General features: G+C 46.1%; 1 protein-coding gene across 1 annotated transcript in view; it reads right to left on the bottom strand.

The window, feature by feature from the left end:
* Window positions 1–1079: 1079 nt before the first annotated feature.
* The window catches only part of LOC128327458 (collagen alpha-1(XII) chain-like), a 64975-nt gene continuing 47530 nt past the window's right edge, over window positions 1080–18524 (bottom strand). Inside the window, exons 13-20 of the mRNA XM_053256255.1 lie at window positions 14357–14515; window positions 12571–12693; window positions 5807–5956; window positions 4776–4970; window positions 3704–3843; window positions 3173–3296; window positions 2766–2909; window positions 1080–1321 (exon numbers count right to left, since the gene is read on the bottom strand). Of these exons, the coding sequence (XP_053112230.1) occupies window positions 1080–1321; window positions 2766–2909; window positions 3173–3296; window positions 3704–3843; window positions 4776–4970; window positions 5807–5956; window positions 12571–12693; window positions 14357–14515 (1277 nt within the window). The remainder of the gene's footprint in view (window positions 1322–2765; window positions 2910–3172; window positions 3297–3703; window positions 3844–4775; window positions 4971–5806; window positions 5957–12570; window positions 12694–14356; window positions 14516–18524) is intronic.

The raw sequence follows: 18524 nt of genomic DNA, 5'->3' as shown, positions 1-18524 counted from the left end.
GGGCACACAAACACCTTCCCTCCTTGGTGGTATGCTACTGTACTGTCACATCTCCTCCAGCTTCCTGGTTTTGTAAAAGGCAGAAGGGAACAAACGACATGTGGGGATAGGAGCTGCTAGGAAAACCACTGCTGCCCCAAGTTCACTTGGCTTTGCCAACCCTCCCCCAAATCTTTGAAATTATCCTCTAACTTTGCAACTTGCTAACGGGGCAGCAAGGTGGGGAGTGGGGGGGCATTTCTGCTCAGCCATAGGAACTTAGGCAGCTGCCTTATACCCATCCCCTAAGAGGAATATCTTATGGTGCTCACATGTCGTCACCCATCTAAGTGCAAACCAAAGTGGACCCTGCTTAGCAAAGGAGGGCAATTCATGCTCGCTACCTCAAGACCAGCTCTCCTCAATAAGAGGAAATCTTACACATAACAACTTTTCTCATCCCTGTAAGTCAAGCTATACCTGCCAAGCAGTAGCGGAGCCAGCTGAATAGCAGCCTGCCCGGCATCCACCTGCCCGGCATCCGCCCCCCGCCCCCCGCCCCCCGGCCCAGTGATGCCCAAGCGAGCTCTCCTCCTCTCATTTCAGGCAGTGTTTGCTGCCTGACAGCATTTATTTCCCTTCCTCTCCCTCACTGGAGGGAGAGGAAGGGAAATAAACACTGTCAGGCAGCAAGCACTGCCTGGAAATGAGAGGGAGAGGACTGGGGTGGGCCTTCCGGAAATTGGGCCACGCCCCCTTTGCACATGATGTCACATGCAACGGGGGCTCCAGCGGCCCTTTTCATTGGTGGCCCACGTTCTTTGAACCCATTCTCTCAATGGCTCCCCATCTGCTGCCAAGTTCCCCCTTCTCCACAAATATTAAAGATACAGGCCTTGCCTTCCTTTGCACGTGGTCAACCTACCTGCTAAGACAGGGCTGTGCAACTTCTGCCCTCCAGCTGTTTTTAAACGACAATCCCCATCATCCCCAGCTGTAGTGGCCAATAGTCAGGGATAATGGGGGTTGTAGTCCAACATCTGCAGGGGGGCTGAAGTTGTCTAGAGTAAGGCCTGCTTTGTGACCTCCACTGAGAATTCTCAAACAAGGCCTACATGCCAAAAACGGCAATATGAGAAAATGACCCCCACCCCCTTAGGCTGGAGCACAACAGCCGCTTCTGGTGAGCCAAAGCAAATGGTTTCAATGAGCTCCCTTAGGATCTGGGGGAGGTCATCAAAAGTGCTGACGTAGAAGAGGTTGTGTAGGTTTTGGTGCAACAAGACCCTTTTCAGTTCCTCTGGGTCGGCTCCTGAAATGCCCACAGCAATCATGCGGATTCCTGGGGGGGAAATATGCAAAACAGCCAGCTTTCAAACAATATATTCAGCAACTGAAATTGACATGGTGCAAAATCACAGTGAATACCTGTGAGCAAGCAAGACAGAGCTATTGTTCGACAGCTATTTCCCTACATGAGCATATGTCCAGGGGCACAGCGAGGTCTAGGGCACCCTGTGTTCAATGTGCACTCCATGGTGCAGCCCCACCCCCGGGTGGCATGGGAGCCCCCACCTCACCCACAGCCGTGTGCTGCTCCAGCTGCCCCTTCACCAGGCTCCTCCTGGCCAGTGGGAAGAGGAGAGCCCTGATCGGGTAGGAGTGTGCAGAACTGGTTTGAATTGAACACGGTTTGATTCAAACCAGCCTAGTTGAACTGGTTCAAGCTTGAACTGGACCGGCCCCCACAAAAGTGGGGCCAGTCCAAGTTCATACTGAACCAGGCCCAGTTCGGATCAAATCAGTTCAGCCTTGCTTGTAAAGCTAGGTCAAGCCCCGGGATTACAACAATTGTGGCTAAATTTTTCTATATTGCCATTAGGTTAAGGTCCCTATTAAGTGCTTAATTGCGAGAGCTGTTTATTGTTTTAAAATAATTTATTATGAGTGATTGTATTCTGTTATATTGTGGTTTAGCATTGTTTTATTGATCGTTGTATTGTATTGTATTGTTACTCCTATTTCTGCTGGCCAATGGCCGTAATAAAATTGATGATGTAAAGCTAGGTAAAGGGGAATCTGCGTGAGAGCTACTTCCACCTACTTCCGGTCTGAAGAACGGACGGGGTGGCACGGAGGTACGCTGCTGCCCCGCTGGACCGTTTTTCCAGCCAGCGCCGATGGGGGAATAGCAGAGGAAGTGCACTCTCCCCCATCCTTAAAGTTATCCCACCCCCGCCCTCAACCCAGCCCCCGCCAGTTCTGTGAACATCCCTACACACCCCAACAATCAGGTTCTTCCTGCTTCACACCAGCCCGGGGCTGGCTGCAAATCCATGGCACATATGTGTGCACGCTTTGCATTATCAGCTGGCTCTGAGCAGTGTGAAGCAGGAAGAACATAACTGGGGCTTTCCTGCTTCCCACCAGCCAGGAGAAGCCTAGTGAGGGGGCAGCAGGAGCAGCCCGTGAGAGAGCAGCATGGAGTGGGGCAGCAGGGGGGTACGGTGTTTCCCCACCGGACTGGTGAGCCAGCTGCCTGGCAGAGGGGAGGCAAGCAAGACAACCCCAGAGGCAGCGAGGTGCGTCTTCTTTGGACACATCCACCCTATTGTAGCTCCGCCTCTGCTTACGTCCTTCAAAACCTGCCATGGTTTTATCTCCTTGTTTGTATATCCTGACAGATCCCTGCCTATAGCCCTTGTTCTGTTTACTCCAAATTTGTTCCATTGTCCCCAGCTGGGGCCAGACTTTAATTCTGAGAATCGTCAAATCCATCACCTTACCTATAATGTGGGCCACTTTGGCTGGTGGCATCACATCATCCTGCGACTGGCCATCCGTCAGCAAAACCAGGGTGCGAGGCACTGTTGGCCTCATCCCTTTGGAGGCTTGAAATATCTCCTTCAGCACATAGCCAATGCCTCGACCTGGTAGAAAGCACAGAAATACCATGGATGAATTGTTGCAGCATCACAGGGAGAAAACAACTGTGCTAGAGTGGTACTTGAGTGCAGCATCTGATGACAGAATCCTGATGTTTTCAGTATTTGGCTTTTTAGGTACTGGGGGGAAATGAGGGGGGAAACTGGGGACATTGTGTCTGGGCATGATGGAGGTTGTAGTCTAACAACATCTGGGGACCCAAGTTTGAGAACCCATGTTTTAAATGATGCTCATAGGCAATACCCACCGGTCTTTGTATTTCCTCCAGCATATCGTAGTCTTTTAAGAGCTTTCAGAACACCATTCCGGTCCTTATACCGGTTAAAATGAAATTCCGTCCTGGGCTCTTCACTGTATTGAGCTACAGCAATCTGGCAAGCAGAAAGTGTTTCTGTAAGATTTGCAGCTTGAAAGGGAGAAGAAGGAAATCTTTTCTATATTGTCTTTTCCCAGATTCCAAGCAGAAGTTTTGCTCAGCCAAGAGATGCCCAGGATTGCCCGTATGGTTTCCCCATCCCAGGGTGTGAACTGAAGCAAAGCAGGCCCAGGTGGGGTCAGTGCCTGGATGGGAGGGAGACCACCTGGGAACCCTCTGTACACCACTTTGAATACCATAATGGAAAAAAGGCAGGATGTAAGAATTAACACATGCAAAGCATGAGATCCATCACTGAGAAGAGACAGCTTTGCCTCCAGTAAAGAGAAAGAACCCTGTAAGAAGATGTGAAACCTCCAAGATGACAACCCATGCAAACACAAGCACATTACAATATCTCACCTGTGTGCCTTCAGGCCCAATTTTGGGGAAATAAGAGATAATGCGGAAGAGGAAGTCCTTCACTTTGATGAAATTGCTTTGGCCGATGCTGGAGGACTCATCCACCAGGAAGGCAATGTCAGCTTTGAACTTGCTGCAAACTGGGGGGAAATAAAAGGGTGATCAGTAATGACATTGTGCAATGTCAAAAATTGTATTTACTTACAACTTGCCTTCTATGCACCCACACTTTTTCTTGGTCTTTGCGGTCCACATCAAGATGGGGAAGATGGAGTTCCTGACACTAGCAAAGATGCCCCACATTGCTCATGTGGCTGCCGCAAAGGTGTAAGCAAGCACAATTTGTGTCACAGCAGGAAGCATGGCACATGTTGTACAAGCACTCTCTGTTGCACCAGTGCAACACTACTCTGAAATGCAAGCTCAACACTTAGTGGAACTAGTTAGTGCAACATCCTTGCACTACTGCAACTTGTTTACATTAGTGCAACATTCGTCTGGATGTCAGCCAGTGAGTGGCTCACTGCTAAAATAATGTGTCTGGACACACTCTGGGACCTTTTGGAGTTGGCCCCCAAACTTCAAATTCTCTTTCTAGAAAGACACATTGCTGAGCAAATTTAATGAAAAATTACAAAACACTTTTATGTTCACCACCATACAAGGGCCTGATTCACACAGTTCTAATTAGGGTAGAACAAGTATCCATCCTACCCAGCAGCTGAATCCAGCTGTTTCCAGCAGGAACCTCACACATGGTCACTTCCCCTGCCTCCTACCTTGCTTTTTATTCACACATGATCACAAAACGGGAGCACCCACAGACCCCAAACTGGGGTAAGATCATGTGATTAGGATCATGTGAATGATGTCTAATGTTATTAAAAATTTCAAATAATTAGCCACTTTATGGTGTAGTGATTCTCTTTTGATAGTGGTTTTGGAAGGGTTTAATTATACTATTGTTTTGTCTTAATTATTGCAAGCCTCCACTTAGAGTGAATTGCAAATAGCAAGTTAGTTATTAAAAATTATTTAAATAAGAAACAGAATTTCTTGTGGACAAACGTACTTGGGGCAGAGGTGATAGCTGAGGGTGTGAATATTTTAGTGGTCCTAGCTGTGTGTGCAGAGGTGTGTCTTGGTCCAAGAGAGGTGGCTGTTGGAAGAGTTAATTGACTGGAACTTGTTAGTAGAAATCTTGCTGTAACAGGCTTTGCAGATGTGACCGTTGATGCAGGAACAGATAGATTCTCATGAGATCGCACTGCAGACAATAAGGCACAAGAATAACTTAGTCTCATCAAGACTGATAAAACACTACAAAAAAGCCATCCACACCTGCACATCAGTAATGCAGAGGTCAGGGGCGAAAGCAAATCAACTGAAGGAACAGAAAGCTGAGGCAAAGCTGGAGCTAATGTTAGGCTGTGTTCACACAGTCACAAGGATCCTGGTTAAAAAGTTTATCATGATTAGTGATCCTAGTGGAGCTGATTGTGTGAATGGATAATATCAGACCAATCCTGGCCAAACAGCTCCAGTTAACCAGCATTTAACCAGGATAAACCTCCTGGTTATGTGCTGGTTAACTAGAGAGGTTTGACCAGAATTGCCCTGAAATTCTGCGTTCACACAATCAGCTCCACTGAGCTCACTAATCCTGATTAACTTTTTAACCAGGATACTTGTGACTTTGTGAACACAGCCACTGAAATCTTCTTAAGTAACTGGAACACAGGGCAGAGGGAACTAGAAAAACAATAAAAGAATAGAATGGGGAGAATCTTTTATTTCCTACCATTTATATCTACATATGTAGGTAGATTTTAAAGCAATTTTTATGTAGTTTATTGTAGGGCAGTTAAGTGAGCCTTTGCAAAAAAAAATGTGCAATCTGCTATGAGCAGCAGGTTGGCGTCCCCTTGGTACAAAATCTCCCCACTGGACAAATAGCTCGTTGCTTCTGTAGTGCCACAGCTTTTGCAGTTATACTCCAAGCCAAGGCAGGAGAATTTTCTGCAGCAGTTCCACAAGTTTCCATTTCCAACTCCACCACAGGTGGCAGGGAAGTGACAGAGAGATTGTTGCAACAGCACTTACTGGTACCATGAGTGAGAGTAACTTCTTTTCCGTGGGAGACTCCAAACACAGCACGAATGCCAATTGTGTACTGGGTGCCAGGCAACAAATTTTCCAAGCGGTAATCCAGAACCCAGCTGTCTAGCAGCTGGCTCTTAGCAGTCTCTCTCTCTGAAACAGAAATACCACCATCAAAGTCCACTCAACTCCTTGGGAAACTGATGCATCTGATTGTTTCTTACACCACACAATTAATGTACATGTCACTTCACAGAATAATGCATGCCTCCCCATGCCTCAAGGAACTTCCAATCTAAAATGCAAATCACAGGTGATGCTGCATAGTTGATCTTTCCGTCCCATTTCCGCCTGCTTCTCACTTTGTCTGATTGATTGATTGATTGGTTGGTTGGTTGGTTGGTTGATTAAGTGCTGTCAAGTCGGTATCACTCTTAGCAACCACTTTGTCTACCACATGCATTTCCCCCCATCCAGCAATCAGCTCTGGCCTGATTAGGACCTGTGGAGAAGTGCTCTGGAATCCTGTGTATTGAAAACCACAAGTTTTGCATCCTAACTGAAATGGATATTTTATTCTCCCAAGAGATTGCTAAACAAGCATGACAGTTCAGCATGATGATGATGCATTCATTATTATGTCTAGCATGGCCCTTAGGTTGTAGTTCATCTCTCTTTTCTAAACATATGCTGGCCCTTAGGGACTCCACTGGGGAAGCGGAATTCCTCTCTTCCCCACAACTGACACATTTCAAAATTCTGAGTGTGACACACAATAGACTTAAATTGGTTTGTCATTCCCTCTCCTCACAGAACCTTGGGAAGTGCAGAGGCCCTTATTTCAGCAGGGAGCATATTCCAAAGTCTCAGGGCAGAAACAGAGAATGCCTGTCCCATTGTAGCCACTATGCAACCCAGTAGCAACTGCAGACAAACCTCTCTGGATTATCTCAATGGGTGGAATGGCTCATGGTAAAGAAAATGTTCTCTTAAATACCCAGGGCCTAAGCTGTGAGGGCTTTATAGGTTATAACTAGCACCTTGTATTTTGCCTGGAAACTTATTGGCAGCCAGTGTAGCTCTTTGAATACGGGAGTAATATGGTATCTCTGAGATGACCTAGAGACCAACCTGGCTGCTGCATTCTGTACCAACTGCAGTTTCCAGACTATACACAAAGGCAGCCCCACATAGAGCACATTACAGTAATCCAGTATGGAGGATACCAGCAGATGTACCACTGTTTAGAGGTCGTTCACCTTAAGAAACGGACACAGCTGGCGTATCAGCCGAAACTGATAGAAGGCACTTCTAGCCACCGCCTCAACCTGGGAGACCAGGGAGAGGCTCGGATCCAGAAGCACCCCCAGTCTGCATACCTGTTACTTCTAGGGAAGTGTGACCCCATCCAGAACCGGCAGAGCAAAACTGTCTCCTGAATTCCAACCACACACAATAAGTACCTCTGGTCATCTGGATTCAGTCTCAGTTTGTTATCCCTCATCCAGCCCATCACTGTTTCCAGGCAGGGATTTAGGGAGGTTATGCCTTCACCACATGATGCTGACATGGAGAAAAAGATTCAGGTGTCATCAGCATACTGATAACACCCTGCACCAAATCTCCTGAGGATCTCTCTCAGCATTTTCATGCAAATGTTAAAAAGCATTGGAGACAGTATGGAGCCCTGAAGGATACCATATAAAATTTCACATTTTGAAGAGCAACAGTCTCCAAGGGACACCATATGGAATCTGCCCAAGAGGTAGTAGCAGAACCTCTGCAAAGCAGTGCCTCCCACTCCCAATACCCTCAGATGCTCCAGCAGGATACTATGGACAATAGTCTCAAAAGCCTCTGAGATATCCAAATGGACCAACAGAGTCACGTTGTCTCTGTCAGTTCCTAATTGGAGATCATCTATGAGGCCAACCAAGGCAGTCACTACCCCACAGTGTGCTCGAAAACCACTTTGAAATGGGTCTAGAGTAGACAATTGGTTTCCACCAAGACTGTCTGGAACTTGGAGGCCATCACCCTCTCAGTTACCTTGCCCAGCCACAGAAGGTTGGAGGCAGACCTAAAGTTGCTTAACTCTGAGGGATCCAAGGCAGGCTTTTTCAAAAGAGGTCTAATGATTGCCTCCTTGAGACAGGGAAGCATCCTGCCTGGGTGTGTGTGAACCTGTTCAACTCAATCCCTGTTTTGACTTGAACCAGCCCAATTCAAGTGGTCCATGTTGGAACTGGACCAGCCCCAGTTCAAACAGAACCAGTCCAAACCAGTTTGGGGTAATGCTTGTAAAGGGAATCCACTGAAGATTCTCCTTTACAAGCAAAAGGGGATTCCCAAAGGGCAGCGGGGGGCAACAGGGGAACTTACCTTTCTGCCAGAGGTAGGGGCTCCTCTACCACCGCCCCTGCACTGGTCTCCCCTATAGCAGCCTGGTAGGGATGTGCACAAAACCAGTTTGCCCGGTTTGGTTCGAATTCAAACCAGGTTCGAACCAGGAGGGGGTGGTTCGGTTTTGGTTTTGCTCGAACCTCCCCCTGGTTCAGTTTGAATTAGAACTGGTTAGAACCAGTTCAGACACCCAAAAATTGGTAGGATGGTAGCTGGCACCCAGGGGTACATGTCACCTAAACCCCAAAGCAATCGGACACTCGTACGATTTTTTATTAATTTCTGAAAATTATTATTTTTTCTTCTCATAGGATATAATGGGAATCCAACCAGCCCATTATTCCCTATTGTGGAGCACCCATGGGTGCCAACAAACATGCAAACCCCAAAGCAATCAGACACCCCTATGATTTTTTTATGACTATATGAAATATTTTTAATTATTTTTCTCATAGAGTATAATAGGACCCAAACCAGCCCATATCCCCTATTGTGGAGCACCTAGGGGCACAAAAGTGTGGTAGGTGGTAGACAACCAGGGGTGCCTACTATCCACAAAGTTCCAAGGCAATTGGACACTCCTAGGATTATTGGTGAATTTTAAAATTATTTTGGAATTCCTCATAGAGAAAAATGAGGATTGCAGCAAATGTATAGTTTCGCGTCAGGGAGAAAGGGGTGTCGTAGAGTGGAGTGTGGTGGGTGGTTGTTCCCAAGGTGGGCAAGGAAGCTATCAGAATTATTTGAAAGGAATTGGGCAAAAGGCTGATTTTTAAGTGATTTTTGAAGTTTACGCGACTTTACGGTTTTTCTCCATAAAGAATCATGGAGGTGTCAGCAAATGTATAGCTTCACGTCGGGGGGAAAGGGGTGTCCAAGAGCAGAGTGTGGTGGGTGGTAGTGCCCAAGGGGGCCCAGGAAGCTATCAGAATTATTTGAAAGGAATTGGGCAAAGGGCTTTTTAAAGTGATATTCGAAGTTTATGTGTCTTTAAGGTTAGCAATGAGAGTGGATTCATAGTTTGTCATTGAAAATCTTATATGCTACCAAAAAATCTACACTCAGAACACTTCATAAGCAACAAAACCCAGTACCCCATGGGTTAGCAACCCATGGAGGTGGTTGGCACCCTCGCTCTGGGCCACCCCAGCACCCCCCAAGTGCAGTTATCGGGCTGCTGAAACCTCCATTCTTCCCTATGGAGAAAAAACTTAAAGCCACTTGTGGGGTGCTGGGGTGGCCCAGAGTGAGTGGTGGTCTAGTGCAAAGAGGGTGCCAACCACCCCCCTGGGTTGCTAACCCATGGGGTAGTGGGTTTTGTTGTTTCTGAAGTGTTCTGAGTGTAGATTATTTGGTAGCTGGTTCTGGTCCCATTATACTCTATGAGAGAAATAATTAAAAATATTTCAAATATTCATAAAAAATTGTAGGACTGTCTGATTGCTTCAGGGTTTGGGTGGTTGTTGGCACCCATGGGTGCGCCACAATAAGGTGTAATGGCCTGGTTCAAGTCCCATTATACCCTATGAGAAAAAAATAAAAATAATTTTCAAAAATTCATAAAAAAATCGTACGAGTGTCTGATTGCTTTGGGGTTTGGGTGGCAGGTACCCCTGGGTGCCAGCTACCATCCTACCAATTTCTGGATGTCCAAACCAGTTCAAATCGAACCACCCCCTGGTTCGGTTTGAATTCGAACCTGCAGCTCGAACCTGATGGCTTCGGTTCGAATTCGAACCTTCGAACCACCCTGGTTTGAATTCGAACCGGTTCGAATTTGAACCAGTTCGCACATCCCTACAGCCTGGGCTGGCAACTGTGGCCCGGTTTGGGCCTCCATGCAGTAACTGCAGAGCACACAGCAGAACAGATAGCCAGTGTTCTTGCACAAGACCACCCGGTCCAAATGAACATTGAAATCCCCCACCACCAAAAGCCTGGGAGACTCCAACATCAGTCCTGTTGGCAGAGAGGTGATTGGTACACCAACAGAAGTCCCAGTTTATCCCTGGTCCCCAAACACAAGTACACACATTCGATATACCATTTGCAGAAAATGGCTTGGTTTGAAAAGCATAAAGAAATGCATGGTTTCCCACAAGTTTAAGAAAGCAACAAACTCATAACAAAAAGTCTGTTGTGTGGTAAGAAACATCAAAATTGTTGCTTTGCTTCAGGACATGTGAAACCTCATCAACATGGAAATAGACTCTTAAGAAGTAAGTCCTCCTTGCTTGCTAACTGAAGTGGCCACTTGGTTGCATTTCTAGCCCACTGGCCCTTTGAGACCAAATGCTAAAGACATCTGTCATGTGGACTTATTTGAATTTTATGATTTTTATTCCTCTCAGCATTCCTTTAGTTTGCTACCACCATTTAAAGTCTCTGTATTAATATACAGTATCTCAGGATCTAAGTAGGTAAAGGTCTTCTGCTGAGGTAATATGGCATTGTAGGCATGGGGGTACAGACTAAGTTACTCAGATTCTTTAAAGATAAATAAAATAGAAGTGTATAAGAGAACTGATGTTAGCTTTGTTGTCTACTGAAAAGTAGGGTTGCTGGCTTGCTTGGTTACAAATCTGTTGTTCTGAATGTTACAGAATATTTTCATACACTTTAGGCATATACAGCTTCTATAAGAATCCTTGTTTTCACACCATTTCTCTCCACAGCTCATAGAGCTGATCCTCTTTGAAAATATTATACACAGGACAAAACTTTGTTCTTTCCCCCCAGCCTTTTCACTACACTGTACATCAGACACTTTTATGCAGAGAACCTTCAATTCTTACTATTTCATCAAGTGAACTGCCCTTCTAACTGAACATTTTAAAATTGCCCCCCCCCCCCCGGGGTTTCCCAGTCTTTGCTGCAGGGTTTTTCTCTGCTGGACTTTCTTAATATGGGCTTTAACCCCTTCTTGCCCAGATAACATGCTAAACCCAAACAACCATATAGCATTAAACATTCTTTAAGCATGCACCAAACCTCATCTCATCACAACATATATCATAGTTAAGCAATGAATCAAACATTTTGATTATAACTGTGCAGACCGAAAGACAGTTTAAAAGGAATGGAAATCTGTTTGTTCTTCCCACAGAAAGAGATACTTCTCCAAGTAAGTAAAAAGTACACCTTTGTCTTGCAGTGAATACACATACAGTCTCTGAATGGTGATTTTCCATTAAGGACAGCAATATAGCCTGTGGGACACAAGTCAACCACTGCAGTGAGAAGGTGATCTGAGAAATCCTTGCTTATGGTCCTTGTTCACATGCCCAGAGCGGCACTGATTGCCACTTCGGGGGTCAGGAAGGAATTTTCCTCCAGGGTAGATTGGCCAAGATTCTGAAAGGTTTTTAATTTTTGCCTTCCTCTGACTCTATACCAAGTCAGATTATTGTTCCTGTATTGTCCACACCAACTGGAGGTGATTCTCCAAGGTTTCAGGCAGAGGTGCTAAGTCAACAGGGTGCTAAGTCCTACCAGGAGATGCCAGAAAGTTAACCTGGGACATTCTGCATGCAAGCAGATACTTTACCACTGAGCTATGGCACCGTCCCCTAAGGGGGACATCTTGCAGCACTCACATGTAGTCACTCATGCAAACCAAGGCAGACCCTGCTTAACAAAGGGGACAGTTCATGTTCACTACCGCAAGACCAGCTCTCCTCCCCTTCCACATTTCTTCATATGCAGTTGTAGGGAAGCATCTCAATTCCCTCTAGCTCCCAAAGCTGGAATTGGTGTTATATGGCCATACTTCAGGTGACCTGACATGGCACACTTGTGCCAGAGGAGAGCTGGTCTTGTGGTAACAAGTATGAATAGTTCCCTTTTCTAAGCAGGATCTGCCCTGGTTTGCATTTGAATGGGAGACTGCATATGCACAGTGTGAAATATTCCCTTAGGTGATGGGGCCACTCTGGGAAGAGCATCTGCATGCTTGAATGCAGAAGATTCCAAATTCCCTCCCTGGCATTTCCAGATAGGGCTGGGAGAGACCCCTGCCTGCAGGGGCGTAGCTAGGTGAGAGGGGGCCCATGTTCATCCCTCTCTCGAGCGGTTCCTCAGAGTGAGGGAGACAATGAAGAAAATAGGGAGGGAGGGAACTGGAGGGCCCTCAGGAGCTGGGGGCCCGTGTTCTTTGAACCCTTTCGTTCAATTATAGCTATGCCCCTGCCTGCCTGTAACCTTGGAGAAGCCATTGCCAGTCTGTGTAGACAACACAGAGCTACATGGACCAACGATAAGGACTCAGTATAAGGCAGTTTCTTATGCTCCTATGAGCATCCCTTAGCTTTTAGTTTCAGATATCATTTTACTTAGCAAAATAGCAGGCACAAATTTCTACTTACCTTTCCCTGAAGGCTTCCAGACGATTTTGTATTTGGTGGCAGCAGGGACGGCACTCCAAGACAGAGAGATGGAAGTGTTTGTGAAAGATGCTATCCTGAAATCCGACACGTAGCCCAGAGGAGCTGCAAGAGGAAGTGGAGTGCTGAAAAGCTACTCCTGCTAATAGTGCAAAGAGGCGCCTTTTAAAGTGGCAATTCTCTTACATTTATCAGGGGGGGAGCAGCAGCACCCATCTCTTCAGTGGTTGTTGCCACCTGCTGTCTGCCCCATGTTTTGTTTTAGATTGTGAGCACTTCTGGAACAGGGAGGGAATAATCTTATTTCTTTTTTTATGTTAACCACTTTGGAACATGGTTATTGAAGTTAGTAGTTACCTCCTGCTAACTGAACAAAAGAGGCACCTTTAAAAAGTGGTGATTTCCTTGATTGAACAGGGGGAGAGCAAGTGGCCCTAACCAGCCCCAGGACAGCATCCCTCCAGTGGCCGTTGCTGGTGTCTATCTTGTTTCTTTTTTAGATTGTGAGCCCTTTGGGGACAGGGAGCCATTTTAAAAAAATCTATCTATCTATCTATCTATCTATCTATCTATCTATCTATCTATCTATCTGTAAACCGCTTTGGGGACTTTTGTTGAAAAGTAGTATATAAATATTCATCATATTTATATTTGTAACATTTTTGTTGTTGAAAAGCAGTGTATAAATATTTGTGATAATGATTACAACACTCAGTAGGGTTTACACTCAGCTATATCAAGGGTTCCCAACCTTGAGGCCCCACCAGATGTTATTGCACTACTATTCCCATCATCCCTTTAGCCACTGTGGCCGGGGATGATGGGAGTTGTAGTCCAACATCTGGGGACCCAAGGTTGGGAGCGCCTAAGTTACAGCATTGAAAAAGGCCTTAACCTGGGCTAGCTGTGATGCACTTTATCATCCAACCCCTTCCATGCACCTGCAGTTAGAAGTCCTTATTGTTGAAAACAGTGCTGTATTTTTGTGATGTTTAATTTTCATGGTGGGCATTGCCTTTTCAGGGGAGTGAAAATGCCTACCTTCTGTTCTTTTTCACAGTTTTAATGTCTGTTCACAGTCATGTCCTCCTGGATTGAAGGAGCAAAACTCAGGCAATTTGCATCCCAATGAAACGTACTACCGTTTCTATTATTAACAGTATATACCACTTTTCAATGAAGAAGTTTTCAAACTGCTTTGTGCACAAAAATAATAAATAAAGATGACTTCCTGTCCTGAAAGGGCTCACAATCTTAAAGAAAAAAGAAAGAAAGAAAGAAAAGGTAGACATCGACAACGGTCCCTGGAGGGACGCTGTGATAGGGCTGGATAGGGACAGTTGCTCTCCTCCTGCTAAATAAAAGAGAATCACCACTTTGAAAGGTGCCTCTTTGCCCAGTTAGCTGGGAATAATGCAAAGGAAAAACTTCCAAGGGGTGAAAACATTGCTCAAAACGAGATTTAATTCTGCGGGGTGTAAGAAAATGTTCACAAAATGCAACCCTATTTTTGACTCAGCACAAATAGAAAGGAAACTTGGATTGCTGTTTTGATAATTTACTAATTTTACCACTGGGTTAGTTTCTAATAATATTGAATAATATCAGCAACCATGAAGGACAGAAAAGTAAGGGCTGGCATCAGCAGGTTTCTAACAAGAGCTGATGTGCCCATGGCCAACAGGGACAGGTACCCATTTCTAAGTCTCTCTGAACTCATATAGAGAGGAAAAGAAGTCCATTTCTTCGGCAATACAAGCTAACTTACACGTCCTTGCAGTAATGGTGATCCCAGGACCTTCAACTGAGCCAAAAAGCACATACAGAGAAATCACATATTCCGTGTTATGGGCCAGGTTTTGCAGGAGGTAGACTGTGGTGGAGCTGTTCAGAGCAAGCTGCCGAGGACGGTCTCTGCCAAAGAATTCTTGAGATATACAGAAGAGGTAAAGTTGAAGCACAGAATCCTGCAGAGAGTGTGTCAATGCATTTTTCGTAGTTGTCCATAGGGATGCTGCTATCTCCATTAGTGGCTTATGAGAAAGACAAGCAGCAAACACGGTCATTATGACGATGAGTGATGCCTGTGAGGTTCAGGTTGGGGCCGGATGGGTGCATCCAGAGCTTATGCTCATGTATCATAGCCAATCAAGGACTTGGTTGTATGCGTGTCATGACTTACCAGCTCCCAGAATGAGCGTAAGATGAGATCTGCTCATCAAGCCTTTGTGTGAGACCTCAGCATGAATCAGGGCCAGGGGGGAAAGGGGCACAAGGTGGACCCCGACCACCATACCCTAGGACAACATCTCAGGATTGTCAGGTTGACATCCCGGGATTGTCAGGTGGTGCAACTTGTTTAATGTCTGGACTCTAGCAATGATGACTGACTTCTATGTTATTGCAGACCATACCTTCCACCCCACCTACAGAATGTGCCCCTACTGGATTCACCCCAGACTCTGGAGTGGCCACAATTGCCACTGGGATCTCAAGAAGAATGAGGTCCATCGTCCATGTGTTGTAGGAGCTGTTGAAACTGTGGGACATGTTTACTCTATTGTACCTTTTATCGTGAGCTCCGTAACAAGCGAATAACTCCTTTTGTAATTGCAATTGCCAGGGCAGCCTGATGAATTTTATATATCATTTTTGCTCTCGGACGAGCAGCCAGCAGTTAGAGATGTGCGAAACGTTTCGGGTACAGAACGCTCTGTACCCAAAACAGCCAATTTCGGGTGATTCGGATCCGAACCGAATCACCCTTCTGGCCCTCTGAAATTTTTCGTAGCTGAACTGAATCACCTCTGTTTTGGCTCCGAATATTCGGATTTTCGGATTTTGACATCTATTTGAATTTCCCACCTTTTTGCCTCTCATCGACTTCAATGCAAAAAGGTCTGAAATTCTTCTACTCGAATTTTGGGTCCAAGGGCAAAATAGTGGGGTGGGGCGGTAGTGCCTAATGGGTGGAGGCTGCCACCCCAATTGCAGAGGGATTGGGCAAAGGGCTGATTTTTGGTGAATTTTTGAAGTTTTAGTGTCTTTGGGGCAGATTGGGGGCATAACGTGGGATCTGGGCCAAAAGAGTGGGGTGGGGTGGTATTGCCTAATGGGTGGAGGCTACCACCCCAATTTCAGAGTCATTGGGCAAAGGGCTGATTTTTGGTGAATTGTTGAAGTTTATGCGTCTTTAAGGTTTTCCCCCATTAGGTATATTGGAGGGTGTATTGCGTCACATCAGGGGAAAAGGGGTGGCCTAGAGTGGTGTGGGGTTGGTGGTAGTGCCGGATAAGGGCAAGGAAGCTACCTGAATTTTTTCAAAGGATTTGTGCAGAGGGCTGATTTTTGGTGAATTGTTGAAGTTTACGCGTCTTTAAGGTTTTTCCTCATAAGGTATAATAATGGAGCATTCAGCAGCCCCATAAGTGCACTTGGGGGGTGCTGGGGTGGCCCAGAGCGAGTGGTGGTATAGTGCACATAGGATGCCAACCACCCCCATGGGTTTCTAACCCATGGGGTACTTGGTTCTGTTGTTTCTGAGGTGTTCTGAGTGTGGATTCTATGATAGCAAATAAGAGTGGATTCATGGTGTCTCATTGAAAATCTCATTTGCTATCATAGAATCCACACTCAGAACACCTCAGAAACAACAGAACCCTGTACGCCATGGGTTAGAAACCCATGGGGGTGGTTGGCAGGCACCCTATGTGCACTACACCACCACTCGCTCTGGGCCACCCCAGCACCCTTCAAGTGCACTTATGGGGCTGCTGAAATCTCCATTGTATTATAACTTATGAGGGAAAACCTTAAAGACACGTAAACTTCAACAATTAACCAAAAATCAGCCCTCTGCCCAAATCCTTTGAAATAATTCAGGTAGCTTCCTTGCCCCTACCTGGCACTACCACCAACTCCACACTGCTCTAGGCCACCCCTTTCCCCACGACATGAAGCAATACACCCTCCACTATACTTAATGGGGGGAAACCTTAAAGACGCGTAAACTTCAGAAATTCACCCAAAATCAGCCCTCTGCCCAATCACTCTGCAATTGGGATGGTAGCCTCCACCCATTAGGCACTACCACCCCACCCCACTCTTTTGGCCCAGATCCCACGTTATGCCCCCGATCTGCCCCAAAGACACTAAAACTTCAAAAATTCACCAAAAATCAGCCCTTTGCCCAATCCCCCTGAAATTTGGGTGGTAGCCTCCACCCATTAGGAACTACCACCCCACCCCACTATTTTGCCCCTGGGACCCATTTTTTAATCCAAATCAATTTGGATTCAGATTCAGATTAATTCAGATCCGAATTGAATCAGGGGTGATTCGGATGGGCCATATTCAGATACAGAACAGAACAGGGGTGTTTCAGTTCGGATCCAAATCGAAACACCGAACATCCGAATTGCACACCCCTACCAGCAGTTACTTATAGAGGTCATGCACACAACCTGGGCTGTGCACTCTCTAGGGCTGGCAGGGAAGCAGGAGCTTGCCTGCCTTCCTCTGCAGATGATCAGTGGCTGTCCTGGCCACCACTACACCACGTGCCCACATGACATGAGCGGTGGCACAGCAGAGGCCAGAGCCGGGATAGGGAGGAGGAAGTCCTCCCACATCCCAGTGTGCCCCCCACCAGGAGAGCAGCGGATGCTCTCAATAGAGTAGCCACTGTGTTTGAGGTGGCCATTCCTTCTCCCCGGCTTGCTGTCCAAGAGAGTGGCAGGCTGAGGGGGAAGCCATCTATCCGGCAGCAATCGCACAGATGATCTCCTGCAGAGGTAGAACAAACCCATTGTCCATTCTAACTCAGAAAAAATGCCAGGTGCAAAAGTTGGGCTTTTGAGCAGAAGGCTCCTGGCACTCCAGATGACACCAGTGACACAGGCAGCTCATGTCGTATGAATGCTAGCTAAGTTCTGCACGGTGGCATGCAAAGTGTGTCGCGAAATAACAGTGGATTTTACTAATGCTTGATTGGGTAGTCCTATAAAATTTGGAACACTTAGGGATTATCTAAGTGACAATTGGATTGATGTGAAGTATTGTATCTGTTTGGTTATTGGTTATAGACCGTAATAAAGATTTTGATTTGATTTGTTTTGGTCAAAAGCAACCCCGATGCTGTTCAGAACTAGCTGTTGCACAAGGAGCCCTACCACAGTTTTTCCGTTTGCAGCAAACGGGGGAAACCGCAGTAGCCCTTCTGGTGCAACTGCCCATTCTGAACAGCTTCGAGGCTGCTTAAGAGTCCGCAGCATCCTCAGGATGCAGCGTTACAGTGGTGCTGCATATCATGTCAGCCACAGTATCCCATTTCAGAGCACTATTGGGGAGGAAGGATCCTGTGCTTAAATATGATCTTGATCAGGACTTCTCTAAAACATCAGGAAGAGTGAGGAATCCAAGCTGATGACATAAACCTTCAGTTGCTGCCTGGAAGCCACTGCTGCAACAGCCTTTCTAGAATGCTCCCAGCCTGGCGACTTTCTGGACACCTCACTGCTGTTCAGTACTGATCTCTTTGTCCACTGACCTGCTGAACCAGTCCTCTGCCTTGCTCAGAAGACCAGAACAGGATAGTGTGCCACTAATTTAATCATCAGAACGTCAGTGATTAATTATTGTTCTTTATCCAAGTGCCTGCAACACATGGGGAGCTATACCAAAAACAAACAATCAGGGGATTCTTCCAGAGGGTGATTTATTCCAACTTCAGCACAAATTTCAACAGGAGATGTCACAAGATGTCCTCATGACGTTCATGGTGTAAATTCTTAGCGCTATCTGCTGACAATCCATTAAAAAGCTGTGTCTTTCTCAGCTTGAAATAAAAGTCATATTGAAAACATACTAGGGATGCTCACTTGACCATTAATGGTGCAGGACAAACTGTCTACCCAGCTTTGGGAGCTGTGAGCACT

The sequence above is a fragment of the Hemicordylus capensis genome, chromosome 5, assembly GCF_027244095.1.
Source record: "Hemicordylus capensis ecotype Gifberg chromosome 5, rHemCap1.1.pri, whole genome shotgun sequence".
Taxonomy (NCBI): Eukaryota; Metazoa; Chordata; class Lepidosauria; order Squamata; family Cordylidae; genus Hemicordylus; species Hemicordylus capensis.
The sequence above is the reverse complement of the archived record's forward strand: the minus strand, read 5'-3'. Positions and strand labels throughout refer to the sequence as shown.